At 39.3% G+C, this 17,445-nt stretch overlaps 1 protein-coding gene across 1 annotated transcript in view; it reads right to left on the bottom strand.

The window, feature by feature from the left end:
• Positions 1-17,445, bottom strand: part of CNGB3 (cyclic nucleotide gated channel subunit beta 3) — a 218,399-nt gene that overhangs the window by 119,714 nt on the left and 81,240 nt on the right. Inside the window, exon 4 of the mRNA XM_004370790.2 lies at positions 1,536-1,690. Within this exon, the coding sequence (XP_004370847.1) occupies positions 1,536-1,690 (155 nt within the window). The remainder of the gene's footprint in view (positions 1-1,535; positions 1,691-17,445) is intronic.

Below are 17,445 nucleotides of genomic sequence, written 5' to 3'. Positions count from 1 at the left end.
CGTATATTACTTTTGTACTTATTATTTCATAAATACACTTCTGTAATTATTAGGGGGAATCCTGGTAGTGCAGTGGTTAGGAGCTATGGCTGCTAACCAAAAGGTCGGCAGTTCAAATCCACCAGCCGCTCCTTGGAAACCCTATGGGGCAGTTCTTCTCTGTCCTATAGGGTTGCTATTATTATTAGGGAGGTTGAAAATTGTTCCTCTTCTTATGTGACCTGTCTTGATATCCATGGCTTAGTTGTATACTCAGGTAGTATCCTTGTATTTTTATATAAGCTCTTTATGCAGAGGGTCAGCAAAAACAAAGAAAACCTTCAATGAGATGTACTGACACAATGGCTGCAACAGTGGACTCAAACATACCAACAATCATGAGGATGGCACAGGACTGGCCACATTTAGTTGTTATACATAAGGTCACCATGTGTCAGAGATGACTTGAGAGCAACTAACAACAACCAACTATGTATTACAGGTATTCTCAGGGGCAGATTAACCAGTAAGCATGGTATGCACCAGTTTGCATTGAGCAAGGTATCCATGGGTTTATTGTATTTACTTGCTAATCTGTGGTGAGCAATTTCACATGAGTTTCACCATATGTGGTGGGGGACAGATGAAACTGTGCACTGCAGATTGATGGGAAGGTAAAATTGGACCCGTGCATACCTTGCTTATTGGGTAATCTGGCCCTGGGAATTCTTTCTTAATAGTTTACAATAAAACTTGCTGTATTATTGGTGACCCATGCATATACCCTGGGTCCACCTGGAGGTGCTGCAGAGGGCTACCTGTGTCTCTCTGTCAGAGGGTTTTCTCTAACTGCCAGAGCAGGCTTGCCTGAAGTGCTGGGGAGTTAACAACCTACCACACTGATACCCCTGCTTCTTCCATTTTCTTTAGGATAATTCTTATGTGTGATCCACACAATTTTCCAGTGGGATCAAACCCTGGTTGCCCACAGCATTAACCCTCTCACAACAGACCCTTTATTGGCTTTACTCCCTTCTCTGTCTTTCCCACTTTCACTATCCTTCCTGGATCACACTAAAAATAAACCAAATAAAGTTTCCACAGAGTTGATTCTAACTCATGGCAACCCCATGTGTCACAGAGTAGAACCATACTCTATAGGGTTGTCTTAGCGGTAATCTCAATGGCGGCAGATCACCAGGCCTTTCTTTTGCAGCACCACTGGGTGGGCTCAAACCACCAATCTTTCAGTTAGCTGCCAAGCACAAGCTGTTTGTGCCACCCAACCAAAACCAAACCAAACCCGTTGCTGTTGAGTTGATTCCGACTCATAGCGACCAAATAGGACAGAGTAGAACCGCCCTGTAGAGTTTCCAAGGAGCGGCTGGTGGATTCAAACTGCTGACCTTTTGGACACAGGGATTTCAAAACAAACTATTTGTACCTAAACCATTGTTTTGGAGTCTGCTTTTGGGGAAACCCAAACAAAGGCAATTTTAAAGTTCAAATTATCTCATAACTCCCTTCTTTCTAGTACTTTGAGGTACAATGCTTACCAGCTTGGGGGCTGCCTTCAGGTGAGGATATATCTCCCTCTGCCAACTTTCTCCTGTAGAGGGCTGTTCTTTGACGCATCCTTTCCACTAGGTTGTGTAGGTGGGCATCAGCATACTCATTTATAACAGTACCTCTGGGTGGTTTGCTCTTTGGACTAAATGTGGAAAAAAAAATGGTGACAGAGAAGGACTTATGAGGAGATAAGTAAAGGAGAGGGATTAAGTTTTTCCCTATCCTTATATACCCAAGGTTATTAACTGCCTTTTACTGTTATTGAATAGAACAATTCAGATATTAAGTTTGATGGAAATAGTGCCGGTGGAATATAGATTTGACATTGAAAAATGAGCAAATGGCCATTTTTGACCATATTGGATCTTGGGGTCTGTGATTCTGCCATTAAATTATATCACTAGAAGAAAGAAAGCTATAGTTGGTATGGTAGGCAAAATTCTAATGGTTCCCAAGATTTCCTGCCCCTTGGTGTACACACTCTGTATAGTCCTGTGGACTGTGAATATGATGGATTTTACTCTCATATTGTTGTTGTTAGCTTCTGTTGAGTTGCCCTGGCTCATGATGAGTTCATGCACAACAGAACAGAATGGTGCCTGGTCCTGTGCCATCCCCATGATCAATTGGGGATTGGACTGTTATGATCCATACATAGGGTTTTCATTTGCTGCTTTTTGGAAGTAGATTGCCAGTTCTTTCTTCCTAGTCTGTCTTAGTCTGGAAGCTCTCTGAAACCTGTTCAGCTTCATAACAACACTCAAGCCTCCACTGAAAGACAGGTGGTGGCTGTGCATGAGGTGCATTGGCACTGGCCAGGAATCGAATCTGGATCTCGTACATGAAAGGCAGACATTCTACCACTGAACCGCCACTGCCCTCTACTCCCATAATTAGTTTTTTAATGTGGCACAGATGACTTTTAGGTAAAGAGATTTTCCAGGTGTGCCTGACCTAATCACCTGAGGCTTTTAAAAGTAGAGATTGGCTACAACTGGTGACAGAGGAGGACATCAGAGATTTGAAGCACAAGGGGGTTTGACTCAAGAGATAGTCTCCATTGCCAGCTTCAAAGAAGAAGGGGACCGTGTGACAAGAACTGCATGAAGCCTCCAGGAGCTGAGAGGAACCCTCGGCTGACAACTGGCAAGGAATTAGAGGCTTCAGTCCTACAACCACAAGGAACTGAATCCTGCCAGTAATCTGAATGAGTTTAGAAGTGTTTTCTTCCCCAGAGCCTCCAGATAAGAGCGCAGCCTTGCTGACATCTAGATTTTGGCCTTTTGAGACCTCAAGCAGAGAACCCAGTTTAGCCCAAACAGACTTACATCTACTGAACTGTGAGTTAATAAACAAGTGTCATCTTAAACTGCTAAATTTGTGGTAATTTGTTGCACAACAATAGAAAATCAATACAACTTGTGTGCTTTAACGGATTGCCTTTTTAGAAAACTTTTACAAACAGACTTGTTCAGAGCATAGGGTGAATACTAGTATACTTCCTAGAGCTCTGAGTTTTTTTTCCACAGGTTTTCCTCACAGCTCTCACCCTCTGCCTTCCCTCTGAGGTTGGACACTGGGTATACACGGGCCCGTGTAACCTCTACCCCTCCAGTCTCCTCACATTCACAGCTGACCCTTCCATCTCACTTCCAAATTGGAGTCCATGAAGTTTACATCAGAACTAGACAAAATGTAGACTGTATTTAAAGGAAACCCCAGTATGAGCCCCTTTCCATTCACCCAACATGAATATATCACATCTGTAATTGTTTACAGATTCCCAAATCATTGTCTTTCTCTCTTCCCTTCTTATAATCATTGTATACTTTATACCTCTTTCAAAGGTCAAAGGTCCTACCTCAGCCTCAAGATTCTTCAGATGTGTCACATTAAGAACTTTATAAACAGTCTTAAGAATGGTGAAGACTGAGCTTCGGAGGATGTAATTCTAACATATCTTAAACAATTTAGAAATAGGTAGACACTAGCTCCACAAAATCAAGAAAATCTTTTTCTGATTAGGAAATGTCATCATATATATAATTTCACTGATTACTTCTTAAAATCTTAGTGTGTCTACTTTATTCATCCATCAAATATTTATTAAGTTTCTGCTTTAGGCACCAAGAGTATAAAGATGAGATAGACTATCCCTATGAATGTTCATAGTCTAATGGGGGAAGCAAAGATTTAAATAAATAGCCAGTAAAAATCAATAAAGATATGTACAAAGTGCTATTCCCACACTAAACTTGACCTGGGGTACTAAGAAGAGATTTCATAGAGGAAGTACATTAAGTCTTAAAGTGTTAGCAGGCCTTTAACAGAAATGGAAGAAGGGCCTTTCAGGCCTTGAGAGCAACATATTAAAGATGTGAAAGAACGTAATGTATTCAGGGAACAGAAAGAATTTTGGTATGAATGAAATAGAGTGTGTGCACAGAGAGTGCCAGGTAGTGGAGGTGGGTCTGGAAAGGTGGGTGGGGCCAGGTCATGAGGGGTCCTATATGACTTGCTTAGGCATTTGAACACCAACCTGTAGGCTAATGGCCGCCAGTGCAGAGTATTAAGAGTATGAAGCAAACGAAGGATCTGAGCAGATAGATTTGTGTTTTGGAGAGGTAGCAATGGTGGGAAGATGGGTTGAAGAGGAGTACTGTAAAGCATGGAGACAAGGAAAGAGTTATTCTAACAGGTTAGGCTTAAGCTGATGAAGGAAATAAAGAGGGATTAAAGAAACATTTTGGAGGCAGAGCTCACAGTATTTGGTGCCTTTTCTGTAGCTTTTGGATAAATTCAAATAAAGGATCAAAAGAATAATTCCTAAGTTTCTATCAGAAGAGACTAGATTTATGAAGACATCATTAATATAAATAGGAATTTAGAAAGCAGATATTACTGTGTGAAGGGTACATGAGAAAAATGAGCTCTTTTTTGTGTATGTTCAATTCAAGGTGTTTATAGGACCTTGTGTGAAAGGAGATTGTTTGTGATACTTCAGGAGACATTCAGAAATGTGGTTTAGGTGCTAGGATCTTGGTGGTCATCAGTGTATATGGCATATTTGAAGTATGTGGATGACACCATCATAGACTGTGAAGTTCTCAAGATGAAGACCTATGTCTTATCTTTATAGCCCACAAAGCCTAGGAAAAGGTACATTTCTAATAAATACTTATTGAATAAATAAACCCACTAGTTCTAACCTTTTGTTTGACCTTATTTGATGGTCTCAATGCTCTTAAAAAATCTATAAGAAGTGACATTGAGGGTTGTTGGATCATTAACTATAAGTCAGGATATTCAAACTGTCAAAATGGGTAATTCAAGCCCTAAGAACGTATTTTTTTCTCTTCCTGACCTGTATATAAACCATAATTGACTATATAATTGCCACTTGATCACACTGGTTTTTACTATGCAAACCTACTTCACGGTTAAAATGCTGAAAATCATACTAGAAAGCATACAAATATTTCAAATACATGTGTACATACATATATTTATATATTTCACTTACTGTGAAATTTTATTTTTATATTAGCTAGGTATTAATATGTTAGTCTATTTTGTCTTTTTTTTCTCCTAGCTTCTTTTCAAGAGTAATCCTTGAACTTATCCCCAGCCTATGTATACAGAAGCTATGAATATATTTTTCTTTAGGTAATTTTGTGAACAAACAGAGCAAGGCAAATTAAGTTGAAAAAAAATATATTTCATGAAATAAACAATAAACTGTTTGGGGGTAGAATGTTGTTGTTTTGTAGGTGCCGTCGAGTTGGTTCTGACTCTCAGCGACTCTGTGTACAACAGAAGGAAACACTGCCTGGTTCTGCACCATCCTCACAACGTTTGTTATGCTTGAGCCCATTGTTGCAGCCACTGTGTCAGTCCATCTAGTTGAGGGTCTTCCTTTTTTTCGCTGACCCTCCATTTTACCAAGCATGGTGTCTTTCTCCAGGGACTGGTCCCTCCTGGTAACACGTCCAAAATCCGTGAGATGAAATCTTGTCATCCTCGTTTCTAAGGAGCATTCCCTCTGTACTTCTTCTGAGACAGATTTGTTTGTTCTTCTGGCAGTCCATGGTATGTTCAATATTCTTCACCGACACCATAATTCAAAAGCGTCAATTCTTCTTTGGTCTTCCTTATTCATTGTCCAGCTTTTGCATGCATATGAGGTGACTGAAAATATGATAGGTAGAATAGGGAACCAATAAATGTGCCTTATATAAATATGATCCATTTGAGATATATTGGATATTTCTAGTTCTTACCATTTGTATGTTTTTAAAGAATAATTCCTCATAATTCCTTGATGAAAGAGTCAGTAAATAGCAACAATACTTAATTTTTTAAAAAATTGTGTTTTAGGTGAAACTTTACAGAGCAAATTAGTTTCTCATTCAATAATTTATACTCAAATTGTTTTGTGATATTGGTTGTAATCCCTGCGATGTGTCAACACTCTCCCCTTCCCCACCCTGGGTTCCCCGTTTCCATCTGTCCATTTTTCCTGTCCCTTACTGCCTTCTCGTCATTGCTTTTGGTTTCATATACGTGACTGAACTAAGAAGCACGTTCCTCACGTGTGTTATTGTTTGTTTTATAGACCTGTCTAATCTTTGGCTGAAGGGCGAACTTTGGAAGTGGCTTCAGTTCTGAGTTAAAAGGGTGTTTGGGGGCCATAGTCTTCGGGGGTTTGTTCAGTCTGTGTCAGACCAGTAAGTCTGGTCTTTTTTTTTTTGTGTGTGTGTATTTGAATTTTATTCTACCTTTTTTCTCCTCATCTGTCCAGGACCCTCTATTGTGATCCCTGTCAGAGCGGTCAGTGGTTGTAGCCACACACCATCTAGTTCTTCTGGGTTCAGGCTTGTGGAGGCTGTGGTACTTGTGATCCATTAGTCCTCTGGAGTACTATTTCCTTGTGTCTTTGGTTTTTTTCATTCTTCTTTGTTCTGACGAGATGGGACCAGTAGATGTGTCTTAGATGGCTGCTCACAAGCTTTTAAGACCCCAGACACTACTCACCAAAGTTGGATGTAGAATATATTGTTTATGATCTTTGTCATGCCAATTGACCTAGATGACCCCTGTGACCAATATTTTACAAATTTTGATAAACAAATGAACATAGAAAGAAATTCTTATTGGTTAAGTTATCTTTTCTTAAGATGGATGAGACTTTTAAAAGTGGTTTATTTACCTATGGAAGAATAGTTATTCAGGGAACAACAAATATTTTGGTATTTTTTAAATAAACTACAGAAAAAATTATTTTAAAAAGTAGATGAAAAAGAATAGAATTATATTACAGCAGCATCCCTCATTTCTATTCAATCAGAGATAATAGATTAAAAAAAATTATACAATAAACATTGTCCCTTTGCTAGTGATCCCAGAGGTATTTACACTCCAGGGCAACGAGTCATAGTAAGATTGGGATAGGTGAGAAGTAGGCTTTGCTTTTGTAAAATGGGAAAAGGGCCATTGTGAAAGGGGAAGTAGCAAAGAAAAACTTGTAGTTTGCAAGTGTGTACTCAAAAAGATCAGCTTTAATAAATAGTATATATGTAAGATGTGGATCTGGAAATTGATTCTTTTACAAGTATCTATTTATTAGGGCTCTTAGAAAGTTAAATTGTACACCCAGGATACATGTTCCCTAGTTTAATATTGCCGCATTAGGATAGCATGACCCATAAAACCAAACCCATTGCTGTCGAGTCGATTCCGACTCATAGCAACCCTACAGGACAGAGTAGAACTGCCCCATAGGGTTTCCAAGGAGCGGCTAGTGGATTCAAACTGCCGACCTTTTGGTTAGCAGTCAAGCTCTTAACCACTGTGCCACCAGGGCTCCAGGATAACATTAAGGGATGACGAAATTTGATGGGGTGGTAGAATGGGTGGGTGGTCTTCACAGAGAAGGTGATATTTGAGTTGAAACTTGAAGGAAAATTAGACTTTGACTGATAATATAGATGAAAAGTATTTAAGACAAAGGAAACAGACTGAGAAAAGATTGTTGGTGACTGCCTTGTAGAGGATGTGAGATTCATTGGCTTCCAAAATAAAGGCTCAAACATTTTATCATAGAATCCGAAATAACCTATAATTTGGCTTAAAAGGTTTATTGAGACCAATGGGAACCACTGCAGGATTTTAAGCAAAACAGGGATATTATTAGCTATGTGTTTCAGAAAAATAACTGAGAAAAGAAAGAAAATAGTTGTGATAAGGAGGAAGGATGACTTGAAGAAGGACGAAAGTAGGGTCAGAATGGGTGGGTTAATATAACATCATGAAATGTTAAGTTTGGTCATTGTACTGAATTGAATAGTGTCCTCCCAAAATTCGTGCCCACTCAGAACCTCAGAATGTGACCTTATTTGGAAATAGGGTCATACTGGATTAGGATGGGCCCTAAATTCAATGACTGGTGTCCTTAAGGAGGCCATGTGAAGACCCAGAGGAGACACAGAGGGAGAACTTCACTTGACAACTGAGGCAGAGACTGGAGTGATTATGTCTACAAGCCAAGGAACATCAGAGCCTAGGAGACTGATATGGAACAGATTCTCCCTCAGAGCCTCCTGAAGGAACCAAGCTTGCCAGCACCTTGATTTCAGACTTCTGTCCTTCAGAACTGTGAGAGAAAAAGTTTCTTTTGCTTTAAGTCACCCAGTTTGCCATAATTTGTTACAACAGCCCTTGGAAACTAATACAGTTAGCAAAGTAGATAATCATGATACCATACAGTCAACTCAGATGGAGGCATACATTGGAAGAGAAATATAAATACATTCATTTTTTGTGGTTGGGTGCCATCGAATTGACTTATAGCGACCCCATGTAACAGAGTTGAACTGCCCCATAGAATTTTCTTGGCTGTAATCTTTATGTAAGCAGATCTCCAGGTCTTTTTCTCCCACAGAGCTGCTGGGTGGGTTTGAACTGCCAACCTTTTGGTTAGTAGCCAAGTGCTTAACCATTGCACCCCCAGTGCTGCTCACATTTATCTTAGAATGTGTTAAACTTGAGGTGTGAATTAAGCATCAAGGTAAAAATGTACAGCAGGCAGTTGAGAAGTTAGGTTTGGAGGTCAGAAGAGCAGAATGAGCTGGAGATGTACAACTAGGAATCATCTGTCTAGAGGTGATGGTGAGAATTATACAGCGGATGAGATTACCAGTTAGAGCCTGCATAGAACAAGAAAAGATTGGGAGGTCTCAGTCTTGGAATCTGCTGACATTTAAGTAGTAGCATAAGTAAAGGGAAGTAGCAATTAGGGAGGTAGCTCTAACAGAGAAAAATGTCACAGAAATCAGGGGAGGTAAGAGTTTGAAAAAGAAGGTCAGTGGTGTCTTATGCTGCACATAAAGTGAGTAGGGTGGGGATGGAGGAGGACTTTAATTTCAGTAAGTAGGATTTTGTTGGTAATCTTTAAGAAAATTGGGCAGGGAAATGTGTAATACTATCAAATTTTGTCATCTCCCATTTGTCTTAGGTATTTTGTAAAAAAAAGTACATAGAGTCTGGCTTCATTCTCCAAATAATACTTTGGCTTTCCATTCATTGTTTCCAAAACTCATTTATAGGTAGTATTTATTTCCTCTATAAAATCTTCGTGAATAAACATTGACTTTGCAACTTTACTTGTTAGAGTCCTCAAAAATTTCCTGACTTAATTCATCTTTTAAAATCCCAGTTGGTCTGTCTTTTAAAACCTGCTATTTCTATCTTCTTGAGTAACAGGCAGGGATTAAGCAAAAGACATTTTATTTCAATTTGGAGTTTTTTGGGTGGGAAAGCAGGTCTTCTTTCATTTTCATGGTTAGGTAATAATTAATGATAAATTCAGATAGCCACCCTCAAAAGTTACACCTGAAGGAAAGAAACCCATAATTAGTGTTGTATGACTAAACATTTTTTAATACAACTTTTTTCTGAATGAAAATGATTGAAAATTGTACATTATTCTGGATTTTACCAATAGACTTGGTGGCCTACCATAAAACCTACAAATTTTAAGCAAATTTAGGTCAGTATAGATATAACTCAACCAAGTCTCATTTCATTCCGTTCTCACATTCACCCCTAAATGCTGTAAAAATTGTGAGTTATCACATTTCACTTGTGCATATGGTATTGTTTGTACACATTGGTTTGTACATATGGTTATGTACATATGGATATTATGATGCACAGATTCCTAACCTAAATTATTTTTGATCTTTCTAGAACATGCTACAATGCATTTATGGCTCCAAAACTTGTTTCTACACCTCCCCCCCTCTTTCAATAGTCTACCCTCTAGATCTTTTTTTCCGTTAATCTGTAAGTATTGGAGGCTGTGTCCATGATGTTTATTTCTATTGTTAGTGAATCATATCCTCATGGCCCAGAAATGTAGTGGTACCTAATCCTACTAAAAGTTATACAACTATTCTAAAGCTAAAAAGAAACCTAAAAAATGTTTATATTTCCACATAGATTGTGAATTTGTATTCACAAGGCATACATGTATACATATATGCACAGACACACTCACCGACATATACAAAAACTATCGACCCTCCCCAAACACTAGCCCAGTTGGAGAATAAACATATCAACAGAAACGTAAAATTGTCATAATAGTAATACATTACACTTCAATAAAAATTTTAAATATTCCCCAATGATTTCAGGTATTCTTTGAAAGTAAGATGAGCTATGATTGGAGTCACTATGTTTTTACCATTTTCCATATAGTAGCAGCTTGAAGGAGCCAACAAATGTATTCATAAATGTCTCCAAAATTTTGATGTCTTGGAAATTCTGAGGTGCATTGTGAAGGCCTCATTCACTCAACAGATACATATTTATTTACTTAAAAGGTATTTATATCTTTATATCAGGAAAGATAACATGTTCTATGTTCAGTCTGAAAATTTTTTCATGAATATTTGTCTTTCATTTTACATATGTCTTGACATTTTTTCTTACTTGGTAGCTTGTTTAGAGAAAACTGATGCTTTATTTAAAATTGTTCTAACAGAATACATATATGTCTAGAAAAAAGCGGCAAAGCTACTTTAAGAAGTAAATGAAAATTAGATCAAGATAATAAACTGAATACCATAAATTTTTAGAAATAACAGAAAAGAATTTTTTAAAAATCCACATGCTGGAAAACAAGACATTACCTCCAGGAAGTGAGGTAATTTGAGAATTTTCTGAAATATAAAAACATATGTGTTCATATGTTAACTCATTTAATTCTCACTAATTGTGAAGTGCTTAGAACAGTGCTATTAGTACTATTGATGTAAGGAAACCACGACATAAACACTTACAGAAGATGTTTTTTGCAAAATGAGAGGGGTTCTGGTAGTGCTGTCACCTTGGAGGGAATGGATTCAAGGAGCCAGAAGGGACCATGATCAACCATTAGTGGATTACATGGGGAACCAAACTCAGAGCAGTGAAGTAGATAGCCCTGCTTCCCACCAAACCTGCATTGAGTGGATGGCAGTAGAAGCAACTGCCTCCACGACAGAGTAGTGGGAAAAAATTTGGAGTGGAGAAGCAGAGCTTTGTCCCAGGTGGATGGCAAAAAATCAGCAAGAATGAGGGGCTGTATGCCGACAATGAATTCATGTTTGTTATGGATTGAAATGTGTCCCCTAAAAATTTGTGTCAACTTGATTAGGCCATGATTCCCAGTATTATATGGTTGTCCACCATTTTTGTGATCTGATGTGATTATCCTATATGCCGTAAACCCTAACCTCTATGATGTTAATGAGGCAGGATTAGAGGCAGTTATGTTAATGAGGCAGGACTCAATCTAAGAATCAGGTTGTATCTTGAGTCAATCTGTTTTGAGATATAAAAGAGAGAATCAAGCAGAGAGGAGAGGGACCTCATGCCACCAAGAAAGAAGCACCGGGAGTGGAGCGTGTCCTTTGGAATCCAGGTCCCTGTGCTGAAAAGCTCCTACACCAGGGGAAGATTGATGACAAGGACCTTCCCACAAAGCCAACAGAGAGAGAGAAAGCCTTTCCCTGGAGCTGGCACCCTGAATTTGGACTTCTAGCCTTCTAAACTGTGGGAGAATAAATTTCTGTTTGTTAAAGCCATCCACTTGTGGTATTTCTGTTATGGCCGCACCAACTAACTAAAACAGAATTTGGTACCAGAAGAGTGGAGGGCTGCTCTAACAGATACCTAAAATGTGGAAGCAAATTTGAAACTGTGATTGGTAGAGGCTGGTAGAGTTTTAAAGTGCCTAATAGTAAAAGCCTAGATTGACTTGAAGAGACTGTTGGTGGAAGCATGGACTTCAAAGGCAATTCTTGTGAGGACTCAGAAGGAAATGAGGAGAGCTGTAACACTAGAGATGGCACAGATGGCAAGAAGCAACAGCACAGAAATGGCAGCAGCAGAACCAGAAGACCAGTGTGAGACAGCATGGGGGCTGACCCACATAGCAAGAGAGCTGAGAGCCTTCAGGCAGGAGGCTCCCTGGCAGAGTAGGGTGCCTCTGAGCACTTACTGGTGGAGCTAGGCTTGCCGACCCACAACCCATGGAGTGAGAGATCTGAGTGCCTTTGGGCCTATGCTTACTGGCAGATTGGCTTCCGGGCACTTACTGGTAGAGCTGAAGAGCTTTGGAACACTTGCCTGAGCAGGGCAGAGGCCAGGTTGGCCCAAGAGGCCTGAGGGGACAAGAGGCCAGGGAACCAGGAAGCAGAAGCTCAAGAGACAAGGAGCACAGGAAGCAGAGCTGCCTCAGTTACAAAGGGACTTCTAGCCTCCTAAATTATGGGAGAATAAATTTCTCTTTGTAAAAGCCATCTGCTTGTGGTATTTCTGTTGTAGCAGCACTAGATAACTAAGACAATGTTATACTCGTCTTGGCAATGTTTCTTCACCAAATCATGGTAGAAGGAGGTACCAAAGAGGAAAAAATAGGAGTAGTGTACCCTGTGAGTAGAAGTAGCTTATCAAAAACATTGTTATTATACCCATTATACTCATGGGGTAGACTACTCCTATTGTCTCCTCTTTGGTACCCCACTGATAAACACAGGTTATTGAAAAGTTCAAGTACAAAGATGATCACACAAGCCAAGAATTACCAAGTAATGGAGCAAAATCAATACTATGAGAGACGCTCAAGGAAACAAACAGAAAAACTAATACCTGAGGAAATAGAGTTAACAGAAAATAATTTAAAAAAATGATTAATATCTTCATAGAGATAAGAGGGGATATCTATTTTTTGTTAACTGGAATAGGTTATCGTGAAAGAGAATCAATTAGAGACTTGGAGATAAAAAATCTGATTGTCCAAAAAACAAAGCAAAACAACAACAACGAAATAAACCCCACATGAGATTAGCTAAATTGTAGAATGGACACAACTGAAGACAGAATTACTGAGGTGAAGAATTCTCCCAGAATGTAGCACAGAAGGACAATGAGGTGTAAAAGTATGCAAAAAAAAAAAGAGAGCACTGAAGCTAAGAAAGACATAGAAGTTCAAATGTGTGTAAGATATATCCATAAAGGAAAGAATAGAGGAATAGGAGGACATAAATTAGTCAAAGAAATTATAGAGGAAAGTTTCTCAGAGCTGAAGAAATGCACAAGTTTTCAGAATCAAAGAGGTTACCAAATGTGAGCAGCATGAATTAGAAAAGGATCAAACCTAGACACACTGTGATAAATCTTAGAACACCAAGATTAAAGAGAAAAATTCTAAAAGATTTCAGAGATGAAAAAAAACAAGAACAAAAAAAAAACCACCCATAAATAAACAAGCATTAGCTTGGCATCAGAATTTTTAGTGGCAACACTGGATACTAGAAGCTAATGAAGCAATATTTCCAAAATTTGAAGGGAAAAATGAATTTGAACTCAGAATTCTATTTCCAGCTAAAACAGCTATCTTTCTTTCAGGCAAAACAAAGTCAATGACTTAGACATTTTACCAACCACAATTCCTCTCTAAAAGCACTACTGGACAATGGCCTTGGGTTGCATTCCTGTATGCAGACTCCAAGGTGGAGATTTGCATGCAGGAGATTTTTTGAAGAGTGCTCTGAGGAAGAACTGTGAGGGAGTTGGGGAGGCAGGACTGGGCAGAAGGAGAAGGTGAACTATGAGATCCCGTGGGGCGCTCTGGATCTGGGAGGGCCTTTCAGAGTTGTTCAGCATTGAGACAACTGGGTGAAGCAGCTCTCATGGCCAGGAGTACTTCCAGGAGGGACTCAATTTCAAGTCTTTAGAAAGTAACAATCCTGGCATCTGGGGAAATGACTGCCTTGGATCTAAAGGGGGTGGGTGTGGCCTCCCACAGCATCCTCTGCAGGGTAAACTTCCAAAGAATGAAAAATGAATCCATTAGTAATAATTGGGATATAAGAAACTGCACTCAGCAGGTAAACTAGCAAAACCTAAAGTTACATATAAGTGAAGTAAGATTTTTACCAACTTCTGAAGTCTGAAATTGATCAAATATGCAATCAGGATTCAATGATAATTACTGGTGATTAAAATGCGAAAGTTGGAAACAAAGAAGGATCAGTAGTTGGAAAATATGGCATTGATGATAGAAACGATGCTGGAGATTGCATGATAGAATTGCAAGACCAACAACTTCTTCATTGCAAATACTTTTTTTCAACAACATAAACAGTGACTATACACGTGGACCTTGCCAGATGAAATACATAGGATTCAAATTCTGTGTGGAAGGAGATGGAGAAGCTCAATTTCATCAGTCAGAACAAGGTAAGCAGCTGATTGGGGAACAGCCCGTCAATTACTCATATGCAAGTTCAAGTTGAAGCTGAAGAAAATTAAAACAAGTCCATGAGAGCCAAAGTACAACCTTGAGTATATCCCACCTGAACTTAGAGACCATCTCAAGAATAGATGTGACTCATTGAATGCCAGTGACTGAAGACCAGACAAGTTGTGGAATGACATCAAGGACATCATACACGAAGAAAGCAAAAGGACATTAAAAAGATGGGCAAGAAAGAAAAGACCAAAATGGATGTCAGAGGAGACTCTGAAACTTGCTCTTGAATGTAGAGTAGCTAAAGAGAACAGGAGAAATGATTGTGTAAAAGAACTGAACAGAAGATTTCAAAGTATTACAATAGAATATGCAAAGACCTGCAGTTAGAAAACCAAAAGGGAGGACATGATCAGCATTTCTCAAGCTGAAAAACTGGAAAGAAACTCAAGCCTCGAGTCGCAATATTGAAGGATTCTATGGGCAAAATATCGAATACGCAGGGAGCGTCAAAAGCAGATGGAAAGAATACACAGAGTCACTGTTCCAAAAAGAACTGGTCGACGTTCAGTCATTTTCAGGAAGTAGCATATGATCAAGAACTGATGTACTGAAGGAAGAAATCCAAGCTTCACTGGAGTCATTTGTGAAAAACAAGGCTCCAGGAATTGATGGAATACCAATTGAAATGTTTCAACAAATGGATGCAATGCTGGAAGCTCTCACTCATCTATGTTAAAAAATTTGGAAAACAGCTAACTGGTTAACCAAGTGGAAGAGATCCATATTTGTGCCTATTCCAAAGAAAGATGATCCAACAGAACGTGGAAATTATAGAACGATGTCATTAATATCACACACAAGTAAAATCTTGCTGAAGATCATTCAAAAATAGTTGCAGCAGTACATCGACAGGGAACTGCCAGAAATTCAAGTTGTACTCGAAAGAGAACGTGGAACGAGGGGTATCATTGCTGATGTTAGATGGATCTTGGTTGAAAGAGAATAACATAAAGATGCTTACTTGTGTTTTATTGACTATGGGAAGACATGCAACTGTGTGAATCATAGCAAATTATGGATAACGTTGCAAAGAGTGGGAATTCCAGAACACTTATTATGCTCATGCGGAAACTGTACGTAGAACAAGAGGCAATCATTTGAACAGAACTAGGGGATACCGTGTGGTTTAAAATCAGGATAGGTGTGTGTTAGGGTTGTATCTTTTCACCATACTTATTTGATCTGTATGCTGAGCAAATAATCCTAGAAGCTGGACTATATGAAGAAAAATGTGGCATCAGGATTGGAGGAAGACTCATTAACACCTTGCAATATGCAGCTGACACAACCTTGCTTGCTGAAAGCGAAGAGGACTTAAAACATTTACTGATGAAGATCAAAGACCACAACCTTCAGTATGAATGACACCTCAACATAAAGAAAACAAAAATCCTCACGACTGGACCAGTAAGCAACATTATGATAAAAGGAGAAAAGATTGAAGTTGTCAAGGATTTCATTTTACTTGGATTCACAATCAACACTCATGGAAGCAGCAGTCAAGGACATCAAAAGATGCATCGCATTGGGAAAATCTGCTGCAAAAGACCTCTTTACAGTGTTGAAAAGCAAAAATGTCACTTTAAAGACTAAGGTGCACCTGTCCCAAGCCATGGTATTTTCAATCACCTCATATGCATGTGAAAGCTGGGCAATGAATAAGGAAGACCAAGGAAGAATTGGTGCCTTTGAATTATGGTGTTGGTGAAGAATATTAAATATACCATGGACTGCCAGAAGAACAAACAAATCTGTCTTGGAAGAAGTATAGCTGGAATGCTCCTTAGAAGCGAGAATGGTGAGACTTCCTCTCAAGTACTTTGGACATGTTATCATGTCCTTGGAGAAGGATATCAAGCTTGGTAAAGTAGAGGGTCAGTGAAAAAGAGGAAGACCCTAAATGAGATGTGTTGACACAGTGGCTACAACAATGGGCTCAAGCATAACAGTGATTGTGAGGATGGCACAGGACCGGGCAATGTTTCATTCTGTTGTACATAGGGTTGCTATGAGTCAGAACCGACTCGAGGGCACCTTACAACAACTTTAGTTTGCAACCAATAATAAAATATGTGGTAGTTAATGTTATGTGTCAACTTGGCTAGGCTATGGTTTGGCAGACATTGGATTGATTGCTCTTCCATAATGTAATATAATGCAATCACCTCCATGATGTGATCTAATGTGTTTAGCCAATCAATTGAAAGGGCAATTTCCTTGGGAATGTGGCCTACCTAGAATATATAAATGGATATTTCATCAAGGCTTGAGCTCTCTCTTGGCCCTGCACTCTTTTCGTCGCCTGACCTCTAGTTCTTGGGACATAAGCCTGCAAAAATCTTCAACCTACTGCTTGACCTGCAGATTTTGGATTTGCCAGCCCCTGCAAACCTGTGAGGCAGCAGAGGTTTCCAGCCGCTGCCCGACTCGTGGATTTGGAACTTGCCAGCCCCCACAATTGTGTGAGCCACTTTCTTGAAGTAAATCTCTGTCTATATGTTTATATATGCACTTCACTCTTTTTGCTCCTCTAGAGAACCCAGACTAAGAAAAAATGGAATCAAAATCCCAGCTAATCTTTTTTTTTCTATTTGAACATTATTTTATTTTTTCCCATACAAAAATTTATATATACATTGTTATATGACTCTAATTGCTCTCCCCATATTGTAACAGCATGCTCCTCCTTTACACCTCTGATTCCCCATGTCCATTCAACCAGCTCCTAACCTTCTCTGCCTTCCTGTCCCTCCGGACAGAAGCTGCCGGTTTAGTCTCTTGTATCTTCTTGAGCTAAGAGGCACACTCCTCACGAGTATCACTTTATGTCCCACAGTCCAGTGGAATCCCTGTCTGAAGAGTTGGACTCAGAAGTTGTTTTAGTTCTGGATAGAGAATCCAGGGGCCATGCTTTCCAGGGTTCCTCCAGTCTCAGTCAGACCATTAAGTCTGGTCTTCTTACTAGAATTTGAGTTCTGCACCACACCTTTCTCCTGCTCCATCCGGGACTCTCTGTTGTGTTCCCTGTCAGGGCG

The sequence above is a fragment of the Trichechus manatus genome, unplaced genomic scaffold (genome assembly GCF_000243295.1).
Source record: "Trichechus manatus latirostris isolate Lorelei unplaced genomic scaffold, TriManLat1.0 scaffold00009, whole genome shotgun sequence".
Classification (NCBI taxonomy): Eukaryota; Metazoa; Chordata; class Mammalia; order Sirenia; family Trichechidae; genus Trichechus; species Trichechus manatus.
The sequence above is the reverse complement of the archived record's forward strand: the minus strand, read 5'-3'. Positions and strand labels throughout refer to the sequence as shown.